This window comes from Micromys minutus (assembly GCF_963924665.1).
Source record: "Micromys minutus genome assembly, chromosome: 18".
NCBI classification, from domain to species: Eukaryota; Metazoa; Chordata; class Mammalia; order Rodentia; family Muridae; genus Micromys; species Micromys minutus.
Window position 1 is genome coordinate 52,151,038 of NC_137953.1, and position 20,332 is coordinate 52,171,369.

At 37.5% G+C, this 20,332-nt stretch overlaps 1 protein-coding gene across 3 annotated transcripts in view; it reads right to left on the reverse strand.

Annotated features, from left to right (window-relative positions):
- The window catches only part of GRIA4 (glutamate ionotropic receptor AMPA type subunit 4), a gene marked incomplete at both ends in the record, with an annotated part of 362,750 nt that overhangs the window by 95,757 nt on the left and 246,661 nt on the right, over nucleotides 1-20,332 (reverse strand). For all 3 annotated transcript variants that reach the window (XM_080931806.1, XM_080931807.1, XM_080931808.1), the window contains one exon: nucleotides 17,459-17,643. In XM_080931806.1, coding sequence (XP_080787932.1) covers nucleotides 17,459-17,643 — 185 coding nt within the window. The remainder of the gene's footprint in view (nucleotides 1-17,458; nucleotides 17,644-20,332) is intronic.

Below are 20,332 nucleotides of genomic sequence, written 5' to 3' on the forward strand. Positions count from 1 at the left end.
GGTTGTATCAGTTTACAACCCCACCAACAGTGGAGAAGTGTTCCTCTTTCTCCGCAACCTCGCCAGCATCTGTTGTCATCTGAGTTTTGGATCTTGGCCAATCTGACTAGTGTAAGGTGGAATCTCAGGGTTGTTTTGATTTGCATTTCCCTGATGGATAAGTATGTCGAGCACTTCCTTAGATGTTTCTCAGATATTCGATATTCCTCAATTGAGAATGTTTTGTTTAGCTCTGTACCGCATTTTTTAATAGGGTTGTTTAATTCTCTGGTGTCTAGCTTTTTGAGTTCTTGGATATTAGGACTGTATCTGATGTGGAGTTGGTAAAGATCTTTTCCCATTCTGTTGGCTGCCGTTTTGTTTCTTGACAATGTCCTTAGCCTTACAGAAACTTTGCAATCTCATTAAGTCCCATTTGTTAATCTTTGACCTTAGAGCTTGAGCCATTGGTGTTTTGTTCAGAAAATTTTCTCCTGTGCCTATGTGTTCTAAGGTTTTCCCTACTTTCTCATCTAATAGTTTCAGTGTATCTGGTTTAATGTGGAGATCTTTGATCCACTTACACTTGAGCTTTCTACAAGGAGATAAGAAAGGGTCTATTTTAATTCATTTGCATGCTGAGTGCCAGTTGGACCAACACAATTTGTTGAATAGGCTGTCCTTTTTCCATTGAATGTTACAGCTCCTTTGGCAAAAATCAGGTGACCATATACATGAGGGTTAATTTCTGGATCTTCTACTCTATTCCATTGATCCACATACCTATTTCTGTACCAGTACCATGCAGTTTTCAGCACAATTGCCTTGTAATATAGCTTGAGGTCAGGGATAGTGATTCCCGCAGATGTTTTCTTGTTGTTGAGGATGGATTTCGCTATTCTAGGTCTTTTGTTGTTCCATATGAAATTGCACATTGATCTTTCCAATTCAATGAAGAACTGTGTTGGAATTTTGATGGGGATTGCGTTGAATCTGTAGATTGCTTTTGGTAGGAAGGCCATTTTTAAAATGTTGATCCTTTTAATCCATGATTATGAAAGATCTTTCCATTTTCTGAGATGTTCCTCGATTTCCTTCTTTAGAGGTTTGAAGTTCTTGTCATATAGATCCTTCACTTGCTTAGTTAGAGTCACACCAAGGTATTTCATAGTTTTTGTGACTATTGTGAAGGGTATCTTTTCTCTAATTTCTTTCTCGACATGTTTGTCCTTTGAATATAGGAAGGCTACTAATTTGTTTGAGTTAATTTTATATCCAGCCACTTTGCTAAACTTGTTTATCAGCTGTAGGAATTCTCTGGTGGAATTTTTGGGGTCACTTAAGTACATTATCATGTCATCTGCAAAGAGTGATCTTCCTTTCCAATTTGTATCCCTTTGATTTACTTTTGCTGTCTAATTGCTCCAGCCAGGACTTCCAGTACTATGTTGAATAGGTAGGGGGAGAGTGGGCAACCGTGTCGTGTCCCTGATTTTAGTGGGATTGCATCAAGTTTCCCACCGTTAAGTTTGATGTTGGCTGTTGGTTTGCTGTATATTGCTTTTATTATGTTTAGCTAAGGACCTTGGATTCTTGTTTTTTCCAGGACTTTTAACATGAAGGGGTCTTGAATTTTGTCAAATGCTTTCTCAAAATCTACTGAGATGACCATGTGATTTTGTTCTTTGAGTTTTTATATATGGTGGATTACACTGATGGATTTCCTTATATTAAACCATCTCTGCATGCCACGGATGAAGCCTACTTGGCCATGGTGAATGATCGTTTTGATGTGTTCTTGGATTTTGTTTGCAATGATTTTGTTGAGAATTTTTGCATCAATGTTCATAAGTGAGATTTGTCTGAAGTTCTTTTTCCTTGTAGGGTCTTTGTGCGGTTTAGGAACGATGGTTATTGTAGCCTAAAAGAATAAGTTAGGTAGTATTCCATCAGATTCTATCTTGTGGAATAGTTTGGAGAGTATTGGTGTTATGTTCGCATAAATGTCTGATAAAATTCTGCACTGAACCCGTCTGGACCCGGGCTTTTTTTGGTTGGGAGGCTTTAGATGACTTCTTCTATTTCTTTACGTGTTATGGGATTATTTAGATGGTTTACCTGGTCCTGGTTTAACTTTAGGATCTTATATCCGTCTAGGAATTCATCCATTTCCTCCAGATTTTCCAACTTTGTGGAGTATAGGCTTTTGTAGAAGGATCTGATGATTTCTTGAATTTCCTCAGTTTCAGTTGTTATGTCTTCACTTTCCTTTCTGATTTTGTTAATTTGTATACTCTCTGTGTGCACTCTACATATTCTGGCTAGGGGTTTAACAATCTTGCTGATTTTCTCAAAGAACCAGCTCTTGGTTTTGTTGATTTTTTTCAATGGTTCTTTTTGTTTCTATTTGGTCTATTTCTGCCCTAAGTTTGATTATTTCTTGCTGTCTACTCCTCTTGGGTGTATCTGATTCCTTTTGTTCTAGAACTTTTAGCTGTGCTGTCAAGTTGCTGATGTATGCTCTCTCCAGTTTCTTTCTGGAAGCACTCAGGGCTATGAGTTTTCCTGTCAATATTGCTTTCATTGCATGCCATAGGTTTGGGTATGTTGTGTTTTCGTTTTCGTTGAATTCTAGAAAATCCTTAATTTCTTTCTTTATTTCTTCTTTTACTCTGCTATCGTTTAACAGAGGGTTGTTTAGTTTCCATGTGTATGTGGACTTTTTGTTGTCTTTGTTGTTGTTAAAGACCAGCCTTAGACCATGGTGATCTGAGAGGAGGCCTGGGAGTATTTCAATCTTCTTATATCGATGGAGGCTCATTCTGTGTCCAATTATGTGGTCAATTTTCGAGAAGGTGCCACGGGGTGCTGAGAAGAAGATGTATTCTTTTACTTTAGGATGATATGTTCTGTAGATATCTATTAATTCCAGTTGGTTCATAGTCTCTGCTAGTTTTACAGTGTCCTTGTTCAGTTTCTGTTTCCATGATCTGTCCATTGGTGAGAGTGGGGTATTAAAGTCTCCCTCTATTATTGTGTGGGGTGAGATGTATTTTTTGAGCTTTAGTAGGGTTTCTTTTATGAATGTGGGTGCTTTTGTATTTGGAACATATATGTTAAGGATTGAGAGTTCCTCCTGACAGAATTCCCCTATAATAATTAAAAAGTGTCCTGCCTTATCTTTTTTGATAACTTTTGGTTGGAAATTTACTTTATTCGATATTAGAATAGCGACTCCAGCTTGCTTCTTGGGGCTGTTTGCTTGGAAGTTTTTTTTCCACCCTTTTACTCTGAGATAGTGTCTGTCTTTGTCTCTGAGATGAGTTTCCTGTATGCAGCAATATGCTGGATTTTGTTTATGTATCCAGTCTGATAGCTCATGTCTCTTTATTGGGGAGTTGAGTTCATTTATGTTAATAGATATCAAGGAATAGTGGTTGCTGTTTCCTGCTATTATTGCTTTTGAAGGTTGAGTGAGTCTGTGTCTCTTTTTTCTTTTGGTTTTCTCGCTTAGGAGTTTTTTGGTTTTACTTGGATGTAGTTCCCCTCATTGTATTGGGGTTTCCACCTATAATTCGTTGTAGTGCTGGGTTTGTGGTCAAATATTGTTTAAATTTAGATTTGTCTTGAAATATCTTTATCTCTCCACCTATGGTGATTGATAGTGTTGCTGGGTATAGCAGCTTGGGCTGGCACTTGTGCTCTCTTAGGGTCTGCATGATGTCTGTCTAGGCTCTTCTAGCTTTCATAGTCTCTGCTGAGAAATCAGGTGTGATAATGATTGGTCTGCTTTTATATGTTACCTGACCTTTTTCCCTTACTGCTTTTAGTATTCTTTTTTTGCTTTGGGAACTTGGTTTTTTGACTATTATGTGTCGGGAGGAATTTCTTTTTTGGTCCAACCTATTTGGAGTTTTGAAGGCTTCTTTTATGCTCGTGGTCATCTCTTTCTTAAGGGTAGGGAGTTTTCTTCTACAATTCTGTTGAAGATATTTACTGTGCCTTTTAGTTGATATTCTTCTCCCTCTTCTATTCCTATTATCCTTAGGTTTGGTCTTCTTATTGTGTCTTGTATTACCTGGATATTTTGGGTTAGGAGCTTTTTGTTTTTCGCATCTTCTCTGACTGTTTTGTCTATGTTTACAATGTTGTCTTCAGTCCCCGAGATTCTCTCTTCTATCTCTTGTAGTCTATTGGAAATGTTTGCATCTGTGACTCCTGATTTCTTTTTTAGGTGTTCTACCTTTAAGGTTATCTCTTTTAGTGTTTTCTTTATTGTCTCAATTTTTGTTTTAAATTCCCTCTTCCATTCCTTCATCTATTTGGTTCTGTTTTCCTCTAGTTCTTTGAGTTCTTTTTCTGATTTTCTTGTTTACTCTTTAGAAGCTTCTGATTCTTTCTGCTCTTCCTCCCGTTTTTGTTTAATTATCTCTATCTCTGTCTTGAGGTATGATTTTAGGTTTGCGTCTTCTTTTTTTGCAGTGTTTGGCATTCTGCTGTTTGCTGTGATGGGAGAACTGGGTACTGGTTTTTCCAGGTTGTCTTGGTTTCCTTGGGATATACTCTTTAGCTCTCCTCTTGCCATTTTGTTGTCAGTGATATGTTCTCACTTTTCCCTAGTATCTGGTCTGTGTCCCTGGTTCTCCACTGCTCCAGGTGGCAGATGGTCCGACCCCTGTTCTACGCCCCAAAGCCTCGGGTGCGAACAGAGGTCCCAATGCTGGGTTCTTGGTCCCTGGATCAGGCAGGGCAGGGGTGTGCTTTCTGTGCTCACTCTTGCCTTCAATTCTTAGTCAGACTTTATGCAAAGCCTTTCTGTATCTATGGTTAATAAAGCACTCTGAAGGTCTTCCGTGAAGAGTTCTGTTCATTACCTCAAACTATCACATTAATGCTGTGAATGCTGTGCTAGGCAATGTCTCCCACTAAAGGCACACAATAGCACACTTAAGTTTATCCTCTAGTGTGATACTGTAAATTAGTCCTTCTTCAGGTCTCATTTTCTTCCTGAGAAAGCAGTGACAAAGAGACGGTAAATGCCTATGTGGCCAGAGGTGCTGAGACGAAGCTGCTGTATCCTGGAAAATACTGCAAAAGCTGTGCTTCCGGTATTTTCCATAAATAGCTTTCGAAGCTCACTCTGAAGATGCTTCAGAACATTTTACTTAAAAAACAAAAGCGTTAATTTACTTCATCTTCATCAACACACAAATACAAGGCAGTCACCTTTCACAAACCAGCTACTGACTGAAATTAGAAGTGTTTTAGGGCATATTAAAACTTTAAATCAAGACCTGGTCTATACAAATGAGAATCTGAGCAGTGTGAGGTCAATAGAAAATGAAAATCAGGCATTTAGGATAGCTCTGTGTTGTGTATAAGCTTCTTTGGGAGGTGATTGAAAGATTATACAAATTTCTAACTGGGAATAATTTTTTTTTTCACAAAAGAAAGGAAGGGTAAAGTTGTGTATAAGTGAAATTTTTCTCAAAGGAAGTTTTTCACAAAATCTATCTGACTTCCAAGAAGAAAAGATAGCTCTGTCTCTGGGGCTAGCATCTTGTTCAGACTTGAGTCCAGTCAGTTGCTGTAATGGGTCACCGGGGTCCAGTTTTAGTTCAGACCTTTGCTAGTTCAGTAATCCTCACTAATTGGCTAGAACTCAACTGTCTGGGTCTTTCTGGCCTCTAGCTAGGTCAGGATACATTTCTCAAGTCTCATCACTTCCTCTAGCTACCACCCACCTGGACCTGAGTGTTTAAATACTCCAGTCTGTTAGGATCCACATCACATCCTGATCCATTTATATTTGTTTTCTGATTGCATTTGAACCAATTACCTGAACATTATATTCTCTCTTACTTTTCAAACTATAGATTTTTTTCATATTTTCTTGAATGAATAGCAGACAAGTAAAATGCAGACAGCTCAATTCAGAAAAGGTGCCAGATTTAAATGGAACACCAGGTTAGATAAGGTTTAAGAGATTTTTTTTTTTTTTTACTACAGCAGTTTTTACAGTTTTTAATATGATAATGAACTGTATACTTTAAGTCTCAAAACTAGAGCCCACACATTTGTTAAACTTTTTATATCTGGTTAAACATTTGCTGAAGCCTTTCTTTCTATAACCCCACCCTTCACTCACTTCTTCCCTTGACTTACACACGCATCCCATGTTATACCATTTTAGCACTGTGGCCACATTTTCTCATTTCCTTTCCGAGAATATTATAATTTTAACAATAACCCTTTAAATCATTTGAAGTTTATATGAAATAACTTATTTTATTTTTTGGTGAGCAGAAATTTCCTCTGTAACTAGTAACTTACAAAATAACATTTTAATCAAGCATTTTGTAGTTTGCATATGCATAATCATCTTCAATAGATGTAAGTGGGGTTAATTAACTATGTAACTTATATGGCCCCAGAGTCATCCTCTTTGTTTTTATTTTAATAGGATATTTTTGCATTTGAGTACATTGGGAACTTTTATATTAGTATGTCTGTTAGTTATGTAAGCATGGGTGAAACATGTAGGCAGATATGTAGTAACAACACATGAGAAATGGACTGAGTGCCTTCTCCCTTATGGATGGGTTTCAGGGTATGAGAAGATTTCATGGAAGAATTCAAAGAAGAAAGGCAGTCCCTGTCCTACCTATGAAACCTATGGAGTGCAGTAAGGCCAGCATGGTTAGATAGTCCTATGGATATAGTGGTGACTCACATGCCTAGGAGGCAATAACAGATCTCTAATTGAACTTAAGATATTCCCAGGATGATGGGTACCATGCCTACAAGTAGAGACCCGTTAAATAGCCAGTAGTAGTGAAATCATGGTTATTGGAGGAGAACCTGGAACAACTAATTTACTAAACCAGTATAATATCTAATAACAATCTATAAACATTTTCTCTTTTAACCTCAGATAAGTGTAATCTTTACCCCTCATCAAAAAAATGTTCCTTTGCATCAGAGACTGCTAGAGAAAACCACAGTTAATTAAGAGGCAGAGCTATGTAACCTAGTCACATCTACAAAACACTCACAACCTAAGGCTCAGGGAACATTGTGCAAGAGGAGGTAGAAAGATCCCAAGACTGAGAGGATCAGGGAGTTTGCTGTGAGATTGTATCTCTCAGTAACATTAGAAGTGGCAACAGTAAAGTCTCAATAAGATGACTACTACTCAAACTGGAGGTGAACAGGGAGAAACAGTGAACATGCTTAACTTCATGAGGAAATGCTCAGGAGGCCTCTGTCCTACATAGAATCTATAGGCAATTGAGAAAAGCTGGGAGCAGGGGGAATGTTCTTCCTCAGAGAAGAGCACACAAACTGGGTGTTCAATGCCAAGCAGTCAGCCCTTAAATTATATGTACAAGTAATACTATGTGAATTCAACAGGTTATATCTGGAATTGTATATGTATATACAGACATACACATGTAAGAGAGACAAAGACACACACACACGTGTACACAATTTTATATATATATATATATATATATATATATATATATATATATATATATATATGTATATATATATGCCTAGCTAGATCAATTATACTTCTCAAAATCTTAACAAAAAGAATGGAAGCTATGAATCCTCAAATTAAATAAATAGCATGATGCTCGGCCAAAGGATTACTTAGTAGACAAATTAGTGAGTATTTTATCTTTACATTCTGACATTAATTAGTAACTTGTTTTTTGATGACAATTTGCTCTCATTCTCCTTGGTCCTGTCCTCAGGACTCATGCCTTGATGCCCAGCCACATGTTTTGCCACTGATGCAGAGGTGTGTCCTGCTGTCTCATTCCCACACTCATACGCGGTCGTGAATGCCCTTTGCCCAGATTTTTTTTTTTTAAACCTGGGAGCTTCTAACACATTGCATAACAGTTTGATTTCATCATTTAAACAACTTTTATTAGTGGATACATTGTGCTGCTCTGTTTTTCCTTGAGCTACTGTATAGATCAGATTGATATTGATTTAACTCAGAGACAAGGCAGAGAAACTAGTAGGTAGAAGTATGTATCACATAAATTAACAGATGGAAGAATGATGCTCACAAGTGTAAGTGAAAAATAAGAAGACTGTAGGATAGAGACAAGAAAGCCTCTTTGCTTTATTTGCAATATATTTACATATTATATATGATATATTAATACACAGTTGCTTTATTTCATAAACACATAATAAAGTGAATATTCTTTCTAGTGTGAGTTCTGCTTTTAAAGAGAAAGCTATTGAGCAAGTATAGATTTATTTAAGGTCTAGCTATGGATAGTGGTACTTGGCTAAGAAAAGGTTAAACAGTAAGCTTGTTATTGGATAATCCTTGGCTAGTCCTAGCTCAAATAGAAAAGAAAAATGTTGAAGTCAGTTAAGCAACAATGTTCACTAGTTTCTGTTTCTTGACCATGGACACACTATGACCACCTGCCTCATGGTCCTGTCCATATTCCTACCATGATAAGCAAACCCTTCCTTAAGCTGTTTTTGCCAGGCATGTTATCATAGCAATGGGAAAAAGCAGCTGATGTAATTTGCTTTTTGTTAGCTTGTGTTTTCAACATTTGATGAGCAATTTTCCTGTTTCCTGTTTAATAACTGATATTTTAAATCATTCTTTAAACCATAATACATGTTCTGGAGGAAGGTGTTTCTGATTTAAAACTAAAAACCAAACAGAAATTTTCATCTAAATTATCAAGGAGGTTTTACTTTATTAATTTAAAAGAATTTTTCTTTGGATTCTAATTATTGCTCTACAGGCAAACCAAAATTATTTAAGCCTAACTTTATCCTGGATGCCATATTTTCAAGATAAAATGAGTTGCATTCTGGCAAATACATCATCTTCTTCCTAGACTCCTGTTATCATAAACACATGGCTGCAGCTATCACTAGACAATAACTTTTTGTTCTAATCTTACCAATTAGCATAAGTTAGAACTAATCTGATTGGTACATTAAAGGTTTGATTTTTGTTCTTTTTATTTATTTTATATGAAACCAACAAACTTATTGCAATATAATGGTGCCTTAGCATTCAAGTCAATTCAGCCAAAAGGTAAGCTTAAAGAAGAAAAATTACCCTTCTTAGCATACCTTCATGATTTTTGAGTTCTTCCTACTTTGTGTATGTTCTAAGTGAGCAACGCTAATAGGGTTCCCTAGCGGGGTTCTCTTCTTCAGAAACTTGACTCACTATTGCTTATCACTTATCGTTACTTCAGTATGTGGAAAACAAATTCTACTTTTCAGGTCTCTCATCCGTTTGCTAGGTGAGATTTTGGACAGGGAAGCCTTGGAGGTAGTTCAAGTGAGGTCCACTCAGACTTCCACTGAACAGTTATTTTTGGCATCCTACCTAGTGTCTGGGATGTACTGGTTAGTGATGGACAGAAGGCTGATGGGCAAACACTCAAGTGATGCCCTTAGAAGGCTGCTATTCTGTTTTCCAGTCTTTACAGCTTTCTCCTTGGCCTTCATTGTGTCCTGTAGAATTCTTCTCCATTTCCTGAGCTGTCCCAGGAAGGCTGCTGGCGCTGTCGGTTCTTCTATGTGGGAAATTGCTGATAGGATTTTCTAGATATCTTTTTCTTGTTTCTTTGTTTTTTTTTTTTTTTTTTTTTTTTTTTTTTTTTTTTTTTTTTTTTTTTTGCAGTCTTTTATTTATCTTGGACTATTCTTTCTTTTCCTTGAGTATGAAAAATTTAGTTCCTTTCTGTCTGATTTTCATGCATAGGAAAATCTTGATGCATTTTATGTCATAAAACCTTTTATTTTTCTTCTATAAAGCATTCCTGACTTGAAGAATACTTAGTAATCTTGTCTTCTTAATTCTTGCCCTATTTCATATCTTTTTCTGAAACTATTAAATGCTCCAATAATTACATTTACATTTTTGGTTCCCTGGTCCGAGTGTAAGCTAGGATTAGGGACATTTGTCTAGTATATAGAGTTGACATAAGTAGAAGAGATGCTGACTGCATAGCTGTCAGTCTATTGAACCAGCGCATTCACATCACCGCAGTGCGCACTGCTTATATGTGGTGAGAGTGACTCAAATATCGAAAGTGAATGTCTGCCAAACATCCGACACAGAGATGCTTTCCTCACAGGTGTGGCTGGCTTCCCTTTTCTATTGTGCTTCATTTAGGTCTGTTTTGATTTTTTCTTTTCTTTTTTCTTTCTCCTTCTTGCTTTGGTGTAAAAAAAATCACTAGTTAGTTACTGAAATGATTGATTATGAAACACATATTCAGGCTCTATAATATTGAAATTTTTATTTAATCCTTTATTAAATGGTAGTGATTCAAGGGAGAGATGGGGTAGAGCAGGTAGAATTTTATATGCTATATTTTCTAGTGTTTAAAGTTGTAAAATTTTGTATATATATCCTCTAGAGAGCCAGCCTTTATACTTTAATTAATTATGTTATAAATTTAATTTTTTTCCATGATTCTTTCTAGGAGTTGAATCTTTCCTTGAGTGGTGCTAGGAATGAATAGCAACATGGTGATTAGAATAAATTAAAATTGGTGTAGCATCATATTCTTCTCCTCTGTACAAATGTCCACATTTATGTTGAGGGTACATCCCCCTGCCTGGTTGATCTTGCCTCAGGGTAGAATGATTGTCTTTGGGGAACATAATAACCTTTCAGGACATCAATAATGGATTTCTGTCTTTCTCTTTTTCAAATTGGATGGCAAACTGAATGAGAAGGTCACTCATGTACAGCTTCTGAGACCCACATGCTGTTTAGTAGGACACTCATTTTTCATCTCACTGTGTGAAACAGCAACACTGTAGAAGGCGGAGCCAATTACAGTGGAGGGTCTGTGGCCCAGCTGCTCAATCACTTTCTTTATTCTTCAGTTAAGTCTGTTTTACTCTTCACAGTCTAAGGTCAGTATCTATAGTCTTCAGATAAATACGTGGATTCTTAAAGGCATATATTTTATGAACAAGAGTTAATATAGTTTCAAATCTCTAATGCTTTCGATATCCTCACCTATTCATAAGAACTGACTTTTCTAACGCAATCCAGGGTATATATTTATTAACCCATGTAAATCATGTTTCTACAAAATTCTTAAAAACTTTATTTATGTGGATTTTAGCAAATTAACTAGAAGAAAGCTCTGTTGGTGATGTGCTTTCTGAGCAAGCCTCATGAAGGGAGGGACGTAGCACCAGCATGAGAGCCAGGTGCAGCGGTGAGCATCTGCCTCTTTAGTGCCACCGAGAGTGCACTCTCTAGAGCCTGTTGGTTTGCCTGGTTGAGTAATGTCAATCTCTGGCTTCCACATGCACACATGCGTACCTGGACACACACACACACACACACACACACACACACACACACACACACACCATTTCTTCCACCCACATATACAACAAACAAACCAAAAAGGGGAAAAAAAACCGAACAAAGCCTAATGTAAACCATCAAACAATCAAAGGTAGCTCTCACTCTGCAAGGTCCATGAGCTGCAGAGCTGCGAGCCATGTATCCGGCTGCTTCTGTGCCATGCCACTTTCGCTCACTGTCCCCTCTCGAGTTGTTACCTGGCACACACATTGTGTTCTGGGAGCCGCTCCAGTGTGGCACCATGCCATGCTAGCCCCAGGTACTCTCTAGCCTCCCTCTCCTCGCTGTCTCTCCCCAGCTGTCTCTCTGCCAACTGGAAACTGCTCACATTCCCTGCAGCCTGGTAAAAATTAAAGCTCCAGAAACTTATAATTTATCAATCAGATTTATATGTTAAATTCTCAATCCACAATATATCCATGCAATAAACTCACAGCTAATTAATAAAGACATAAACGACTCACCTAGATAAGACAAATTGACCTATAGATATCTATCCCTTAATAATAGAGATAACTACTTAGAGCCGATTAAAAGCACCTGGATCTGGTCTATTCTTTTTGTCTCCATCTTGATTCTCCTCTCCTTCCCTTTGTCTCCTGCCTCAGAAAAACTTTGTCCCTGCCTTATTTTTGCTGTCCAATCATGCATGGCTTTGACCTAACTTGAGCCAGCCCTCACCTGCGTATAGTCATCAACCTACGATAGACCAGCTAGATGGCTTAGCAGGTGAAGGCACTTGATGCCAAGTGTGACATCCTAAATTCAATGCCCAGCATCTAGATAGAGGAAGGACAAAAACCTATTCAAAACTTGTCTTCTGACGTTATGTGCTTGATGCCATATATATACATGCATATTTACTTGTGTATCTACACATATAGATGTGGGACACACATACAAACACACTAATATAGAAAAATCTTTAACTATATAAAAGTAACCAAGCAGAATATAAAATGCATCTATAATTCTTGGCACTTCCCGCCTAGTACACAGACAGACAGGTGAACAGGCAGACATATACACACTCACATACACACAAGAAGAAGAGGGAGAATGGGGGGAAGGGGAGAGGGAAGAGAGAAAGGAAGAGACAGAGGAAGGGAGATGTGTGTGGGGGAGACAGACAGAGAGAGAGAGAGAGAGAGAGAGAGAGATCATTTACTAAGTATTTGAAGAATTAATAAGTACCCAGGAAAGGCTATCTGCCTGAGATTTTACTGTGTGCTTTGTTTGAAATTATACCCTATGTATAAATTTATATAGTGCTTCACCATCCAACACATGAAATAAAATATTTCATTTTAAATTTTACTTAGAAGCATGATTTTTTTTTAATCGTCTAAGTTCAGTTTACTATATGTAAAATGAGGAGAAAGAAGAAAAATTAAGCCTTAAGGAGATAATTAAGCTACACATTTTCAAAACAAAACCACACACACAGCAACAACAACAACAACAACAAATAGCCTTTGGGCATTTTTTTTAACTATCTGTAAAAGAGTAAAAACACATTGTCCTTTAAAATTTTATATTCTTGTCTGTCTGAACCCAAGTGCCAGAATTCGGTGTCCTGATCAAAGGGCTGCATGAACTGCAGGGACTTCTAGCTGCAGGGCCTCTGGATTTTCCATGTTGGTCTGGGATGTTTGACGGGAAGTATGGACAGCTCAGGGCTATTTTGTTAAGACTTATTTGCAAACATTTTAAACAAATTTAAAGGATTTATTATTTTTAGTTTTTGTTTATGAGCTTTTTGCCTATATACCTGTGTGTGTGTGTGTCTGTGTGTGTGTGTGTGTGTGTGTGTGTGTGTGTGTATACTGTGTCTGTGCTTGGCTCCCCACTGAGGCTAGAAGAGGGTGTCAGACCACTAGACCTGTAGAGTTGTGAGATACCTGTGCATTCTGGGAACTGAACTCTAGTCCTCTGGAAGAGAGTTCATGCTCTTAACAGTTGAGTGATCTCCCTAATCCCAGCTGAGTCAGTTTGTGTTGCTTAAATTTCAATTGAGATCAAATTCCATGTTTTTGTTTGTCTTTGACCACTAGGTTAAACCAGGACTTGGGGCAAGAGGAGGGGGTGGCACAGGGCAGTGAGTCAATGATTTAAGTATTGTGTTCAGGGTTTGAAAATAACAAACATACAAAAATAACATGAAAGGTTCTTATGATAAACACCTATTTTGATCTGCAAACAATTTATCAATTCTAACTTCATGTCCTGTGCAAGAAAAGCTTGTGTTCTTAACTCTAAGCATCTCTCAAGGCTCCTATAGCTTGAAGGTTTTGTTTGTTTGATTTTTTTTTAGGCATGGATCAACATGTTCGTTAAATTTAGAAGAGCAGACACTGCATTTTACTAGGTTGGAGCTCAAGAGAGTGACAATAAACTCAGTGTAGTGTCTTGTTATATTCCTAGGGCCACGCGGGGCATAGTCAGTGTTACATAAACACGTTCTTTTCCTGTTGTTTCAGTTAGAATGGGAATTTATGATAGCTTAAGACTAAGTTTTTTCCCCAAATATTTGTTTTTGTCTAAAAGACAAAACCACAGGAAACTTAAAATTCTTTATTTGATTTCCACTTAAAATTCTAGAATGAGGTCATTGTGAGGAAGTAGAGCAGACTCAAGGTGCTTTGCAAGTTCATTATGGTCAGACAGCATACATGACTGCAGCCAGCAGTAATGAACAAAGCAGCTTGCCTGAGTACAGTAGGTGCTTTTCCTATGTAAGGAGCTGACTATGACTAGTAAGTGCGGCTGCTGGGTAGACTATGTCCAACTAGATTACAAGAATTGAAGCACAGAGTCATTCACAGTCTGAGGCGTTCTTTACCATTTTTCTGTTTATGTTTTGAAATATTTCAAGGAGTCTATAGCTAAGAGCTGTTTTAAATAGCAAATACATTTATAAGAATGAATCAGCAGCTCATGACATAAAATAATTTGGGAAACAAGTACAAAAGAAAAGATGTTCCATGCACCACCATCACCTATAAATATATTTTAAAATGACAATGTGTGACCTATTTACATTAAAATGTCAAAAAAGTATTTATACACAGCCAGAAAAGTGTGCTGGTTCTTCTAGAAATTTCAGAGCACATTTTGAATTTCATTATGGGAATCTCCCGAGAGAGATTCTACCTTTTCCTACTTGAAATTTTTTATCCAGACAACCTTTCTTGATTTCATAAGCATACATCATTGATATATTCAGTGTTACATATGATATTCAGACACATTTACATGATGTCTGGATTATTTTGTGAGATGTGAGGTCTCCCCAGTTACAATCATTCTTAGTTGCTTGTGAGGAGGACACTCAAAATTATGTCCATAGACTGGGGTATGGGAACTGAGAGAGAAGAATAGAATTTAAGTGATATGAACAGAGAAATGATAAAAATGGGGAAAATGCGGAGGGACGGAGAGAGAGAGAGAGAGAGATCAGTCAAGAAGAAGACAAAGGGAACAATGATAAAGTATATGAAGATTTGAAAAAAATCTTAAAGAATTATATTATTTTGTATTTAACTTGTAAGATGTTTATATATGTTTATGTACACACATGCATGTACACACAAATATGCAAGTATACACACATCTGATATCTATTATATATCCATCTATCTATCATCTATCTATCTATCTATCTATCTATCTATCTATCTATCTATCTATCTATCTATTTATCTATCTATCTATCACCTATCATATTTATGAAGCTAAGCCATTTGGAAAGAAAATATTTTCATCATGAACCAAAGATCATGTAATAAAAACCCTAGTACCAGCTCTGAGTTCAAGAGACTCCCAAGCAACGTAGGCTATTTTCATCTTCTAGCTATTTCAAAACATACAACACAATATAATCAACTCGAGTCTCCCTTCTCTGTGATGGAAAGCTAGCCTTTATTGCTCCTGTCTTGGGATGATTTTTTGCTCATTATCAAATCAGCCCTAATGTCTCCCTTTTACTTTTCCTATCCAATCCCTCCTGACATTCTTTAAATAATGCTTTAGTTTAGTCTATGAAATGCTTTCTCTTCTTAGCTTAATTAATGAATATTGATTTTTGTTGAAATGTGAGGCATTGCACATAAGGTTGGAAGCATTTACACTAGTTCTTCTGAAAAAATAGGATCAAGAGTGAAATCCAGAGCTTTAAATGTATCTCAGAGTCAGAGAGCCTGCCAAACACATCCATGGGGGGCCTGGGTTTAACTTGCAGCACCACAAAACACAGAATCAAACCAACAAATGTTACAAGTGACTTCTTTGGAGCTATGGAGTAAAGATAGTAAGAAAAACATCATGTTCTCAATCAGACACAGCTTGCAGGAGGAAGAAACTATTATTATACAACCAAGAAGACATCATCTCCTTACAGGACAGTGGAGTTTGTTATACTTTATGAAATGTCTACCTGAGTCAAAAAATTGCTATTTACAATCCAATGTAGGTTACCCTAATAGTAAAGAAATTAGATAGAATTTACCAAAAAAGAATAGGTATGGTAGAAACTCAAAATCTTAACTTCTTTGAAATGTTAACAGAAAGACAGAGGAAAAGGAGGAGGAGACCCAGGAAGAGAAGGATGAGGAAGAGGAGCAGAAAAGGCCATCCCTTCACAGTCATTTAAGGCATTTAGTTTACCCACAGTACCCAGGTATGCAAATTTCCTTTTCAGAAACCAAGCAAGCCTCTTAAATGGGTCAGTGTGCTTTGAGACCAACGTATCTAGCTTACAGGAGCTAAGTGGAGGTTCTCTGTGACCTTCAGCCTCAGACAGGAATTTAGCAATCCTGGCAGTTTACAAAACTATTGAGGTAAAACCACAAAGCCGCTCTACAGAAGACCTGGCTGTGAAAGGAGTAGAATTGGAGATGGAGTCGCCCACTGTTCTGCATATGAAAGGAGAAGTTTCCTTGGAATTCCTCCAGTGCCTGCTCCTTAGAGGGAGGTTCCTTTACCTGGATTGCTACATTTGTGTAGACTTAGTATTCATAGTTTACCAAAGTAGCATAGATTCTGTTTTTAGTGAAGTGTTATTTTCTTTCTAACAGGATAATAAGAGGTAGATTCTTTGCCAGTTCTCATATAGTACAATGCTGTTTTATATCTTAAAAATACAAAATTAATTTTATGATAATCTTTTACAAATTTTAATATATAGAGTGATACTCAATACAGAGCTTGCAGATGTTATGGTAGAATCTTATATCTATTTTGAATACTAAAATGTTGCAAATAAACTCAAAACTGATAGGTTTTTTTCAATTCTAAATCTGATCACGTAATTCTGAGTTAAACTATATCTAACTAGTTACTTCTCAATTATGCTATTCCAACTTTATTGTGAGTAAGTATGAAAAACCTCCTTAGAACCACCAGATGGCACCCAGACACTGTGATTTTGGTGGAAGACAGTTTAAAGATTCACTGTGTTCAGTCAGGGGAAGCAAACGTAATCTATAACTGCATAATGGTTTCCTATCACTTAACACAGCAGAAAAGCTCAGTTTTATTTTTTTCTATCCTCTTCAAATCTAATCAGCAGTTATTTATTGAAATCTTTATTCAAAGAGTCTCCCTTCTAAAGGAAAGCTGAAAAATTATCCTTATGGGTGACATGCAGCATTTATTTAAAATATCTAGTAGAAATGTAACACATCACGGAATGTTCTATCTAATCATCATTTGCCTCATTGTTTTGCTAACTTACATTGATAATTTTTATGCAACTAATTCTTGGAGACACAAAAAGTCCCTTTCAAATTCCCTAATATTTTCATGGCAGTAATCTTCAAACTTCACATTACTGAAGGCTCAGAGCTGGTGACTGAGCACATCTTTACAGGAAGGAACAGCTGGATCCCTTTCTTCAACTGCACCCAAGGACTAGATGACATTTGACAATAAAGAACTGACATTGTTTTCTGGAGATAAATTATGTAACATTCCTAATTCTCATATTCTGACCTGTAAGACAATATGGAAACAGATCTAAAATGAGTCAACATTTTAATCCAACTCCCAGCTTAGTGGTAAGATGAAGCCCGAACTTACTTGTTCTAAAATGTTCTGCAGCCTCTCTATCTCACAATCTATTACAAATTTCTTCTCTTGTCTTCGGTCAAGCTCTTCTAGCAGCTGCCTGTAGCTGACGTCGTTAAAATTTTCCACACATATCGCACTGACATGCCATCCATTCTGTCCTGCTTTCTCCATTATAGCTTGAAGTATTGAATAGCCTATTAGAGAGAAAAAAAGTTAATAGATTTATGCTTTTTACTTATGTTGAGACTGGATCCATATCAATATTTCTCATACGTAAAACACACGCAGGTCATTTTGAATCTTGAAAATGTGAGTCATTATTTAAGACGCCCCACCCCCTTTTCATTCAGGCAGTAGAATTCTCTTAAGCGGTTGATTGGATGAAGCTGTCAAAGTGTACCTTCTGTAAATTCTCAAAAATCTCTCTACTGGAGAATATTTCTTTGGTCTAGATAGATTTCTGATGAGATTAAACAAAACTCCATTGCATTGCTACCTGTGGTCAATATTAATTTCATGAACCCTTCTGTTATTTTACACTAGAAAGAATTTGTTTTGAACAAAGGTTTCAATTTTTTGTTTGAACAGGGCATGAACATCATTTTTGGTTTAACTATGGAAAAAAGATGTACAACCTCCCCCCAACAAAACAAAACAAAACAAAACAAAACAAAACACCCAGTGCTACGGTATGAATTGGTGACTTAGATCTATACAGTGATAGCAATATTTTATTATGCTTTACTTGTCGTGACAGAATTTTCTTCCTATGAGGTGAATCATCAACTTAGATTAGTAAGCTTTTAGAGGAGAAAGACATTCAAATGCATGTGACCAAACTTTTCAGAGCACAGCTGGAAATGCATGTGTCACATGCTTGTATTATTCCCAGTTGAGAGGCAGACACAGGAGCTCAAGGTCAGCTTCAGACACACAGGAAGGAATCTACGGCCAGTCTGGGCCACACTCCCTCTTGTCACAAAAACTCCACACAAACAAAATAAAATGATTTCTGGGCAGACTGATGAAGTGACTCAAGTAAAGGCAGTTGCCACCAAAGCTTGGTGTCCTGAGTTTAGTTTCCAGTTTTTGTGGTGGAAGAATAGAATGGAGTGCTCCAGATTGTCCTGTGACATTCACAGACATGCTGAGACATATACACACATGAAGCAAACACCAGAAAGTAGCTTAGTGAAGTGCAACTGCCTGACAAACATGAGACTTTGGCAGATGAAGCGCTGGGTAGGTGAAGTGCTGGTTAGGTGAAGTTCTGGATAGGTGAAGTGTTGGTTAGGTAAAGTGCTGGTTAGGTAAAGTTCTGGATAGCTGAAGCGTTGGTTAGGTGAAGTGCTGGTTATGTGAAGTTCTGGATAGGTGAAGTGTTGGTTGGGTGAAGTGTTGGTTAGGTGAAGACAGAACTTCTTGGGGAAAGCTATGGTCTCTGCCCTGTTCTTCGACAAATCTCTCTGCAAGTGGAAAGAGACTTCAGCTTTCATATTATTTTCACACCTGCTTCCCGAGACCTCAAATTTGAGTTATAGCTTGAGAGATAAAGAGGAAAAGATTCTCTGAATGTATAAAACATCCCTTAGATAAAAATTGATTAGGACCAGAGCCACTCATTTTTTTTTTAAGTTTATAGCTTGGCTTAAATAAAATATTCTATCTAGTCTCCCAAAGAGTGTTTAACAACAGTATGATCTCATCCTGTAGTTGCTATCCCTACTTTCTCCCTCTAGGTACTGCAGTTTGGCTGGCTGGCAGGATTCAAAGAAAATGTTTTCAAGTGAGCTCATCAGGTTTTTAAGATAAGAGAACACTTATTTGGAGTTTCAGCTTTGGAAAGTTTCACTTTGAGGTTATGCTTTCTGTCTCAGAGCTCCAAACATTGTGATGTACAGACAATGTTAACAGATGGCTCTGATGATGAGATCATATCTGAAATATAAATTGCCTGGTTTCCTGCCAAACGAATACCACAGCAGTCAGACTTCATTTCTATTTAAATGAAAAAAATCCCCAAAGAAGAACGAGGGCATGCTAATTACAGTAAGCTTGTTCTGGATGTGTATTACTGCATTTAGTCTTTTCTCTGCAGTTCATGCCTGTAATGATTTTTTCATATTTTATCTGCCATTGCCCTTCTCCCACCAGCCTGACACCTAGGACTCTCTTATTTCCTGATTAATGGACGTGGAAGCTTTTTTGTTTCTTTCTTCCTTTATTTTTGTGATTTTATGCCTGTTTTGGTGGCATATGTTGACATGCATGTGGTAGGCCCCAAAGCATCAGATCTCTGTGGCATCCCTTAGTTCTCAGAAGTCAGAAATGGGTGATTGTAATGAAACTCTCAAGCACACCAAGTTCTCCTAACCCTTAGCCTTCTCTCTCTCTCTCTCTCTCTCTCTCTCTGTGTGTGTGTGTGTGTGTGTGTGTGTCTGGAAGTGTGTGTGTGTGTGTGTGTGTGTGTCTGGAAGTGTGTGTGTGTGTGTGTGTGTGTGTGTGTCTGGAAGTGTGTGTGTGTGTGTGTGTGTGTGTGTGTGTGTGTGTGTGTGTACTAGAGGGTATCAAATATCTTTTAAAATCACCCTTAATCTAATGTTTTGAGCCAAGAGTCTCTCACTGAATATGCAGTTGCCATTTCTGCCCGACCAGCTGGTGGGGGCCCGTGGGTGGACCCACCACTGTCAGCACTTGGGCCACAGGTGCCATGTCCCAGATGTCCCAGTTTTGTCATGCCTGGCTTTCGTGTGGAGGCAAGAATTTTAACTCAGGCTCTTACGTTTTCAACTGCTGTACCCACTGAGCTATATCTCCAGTTCTTGAGAGCTCTCTTAAAGTAAGAACTGCTATTTAGCTTCTTCTGTCCCTGGACATGTGTTT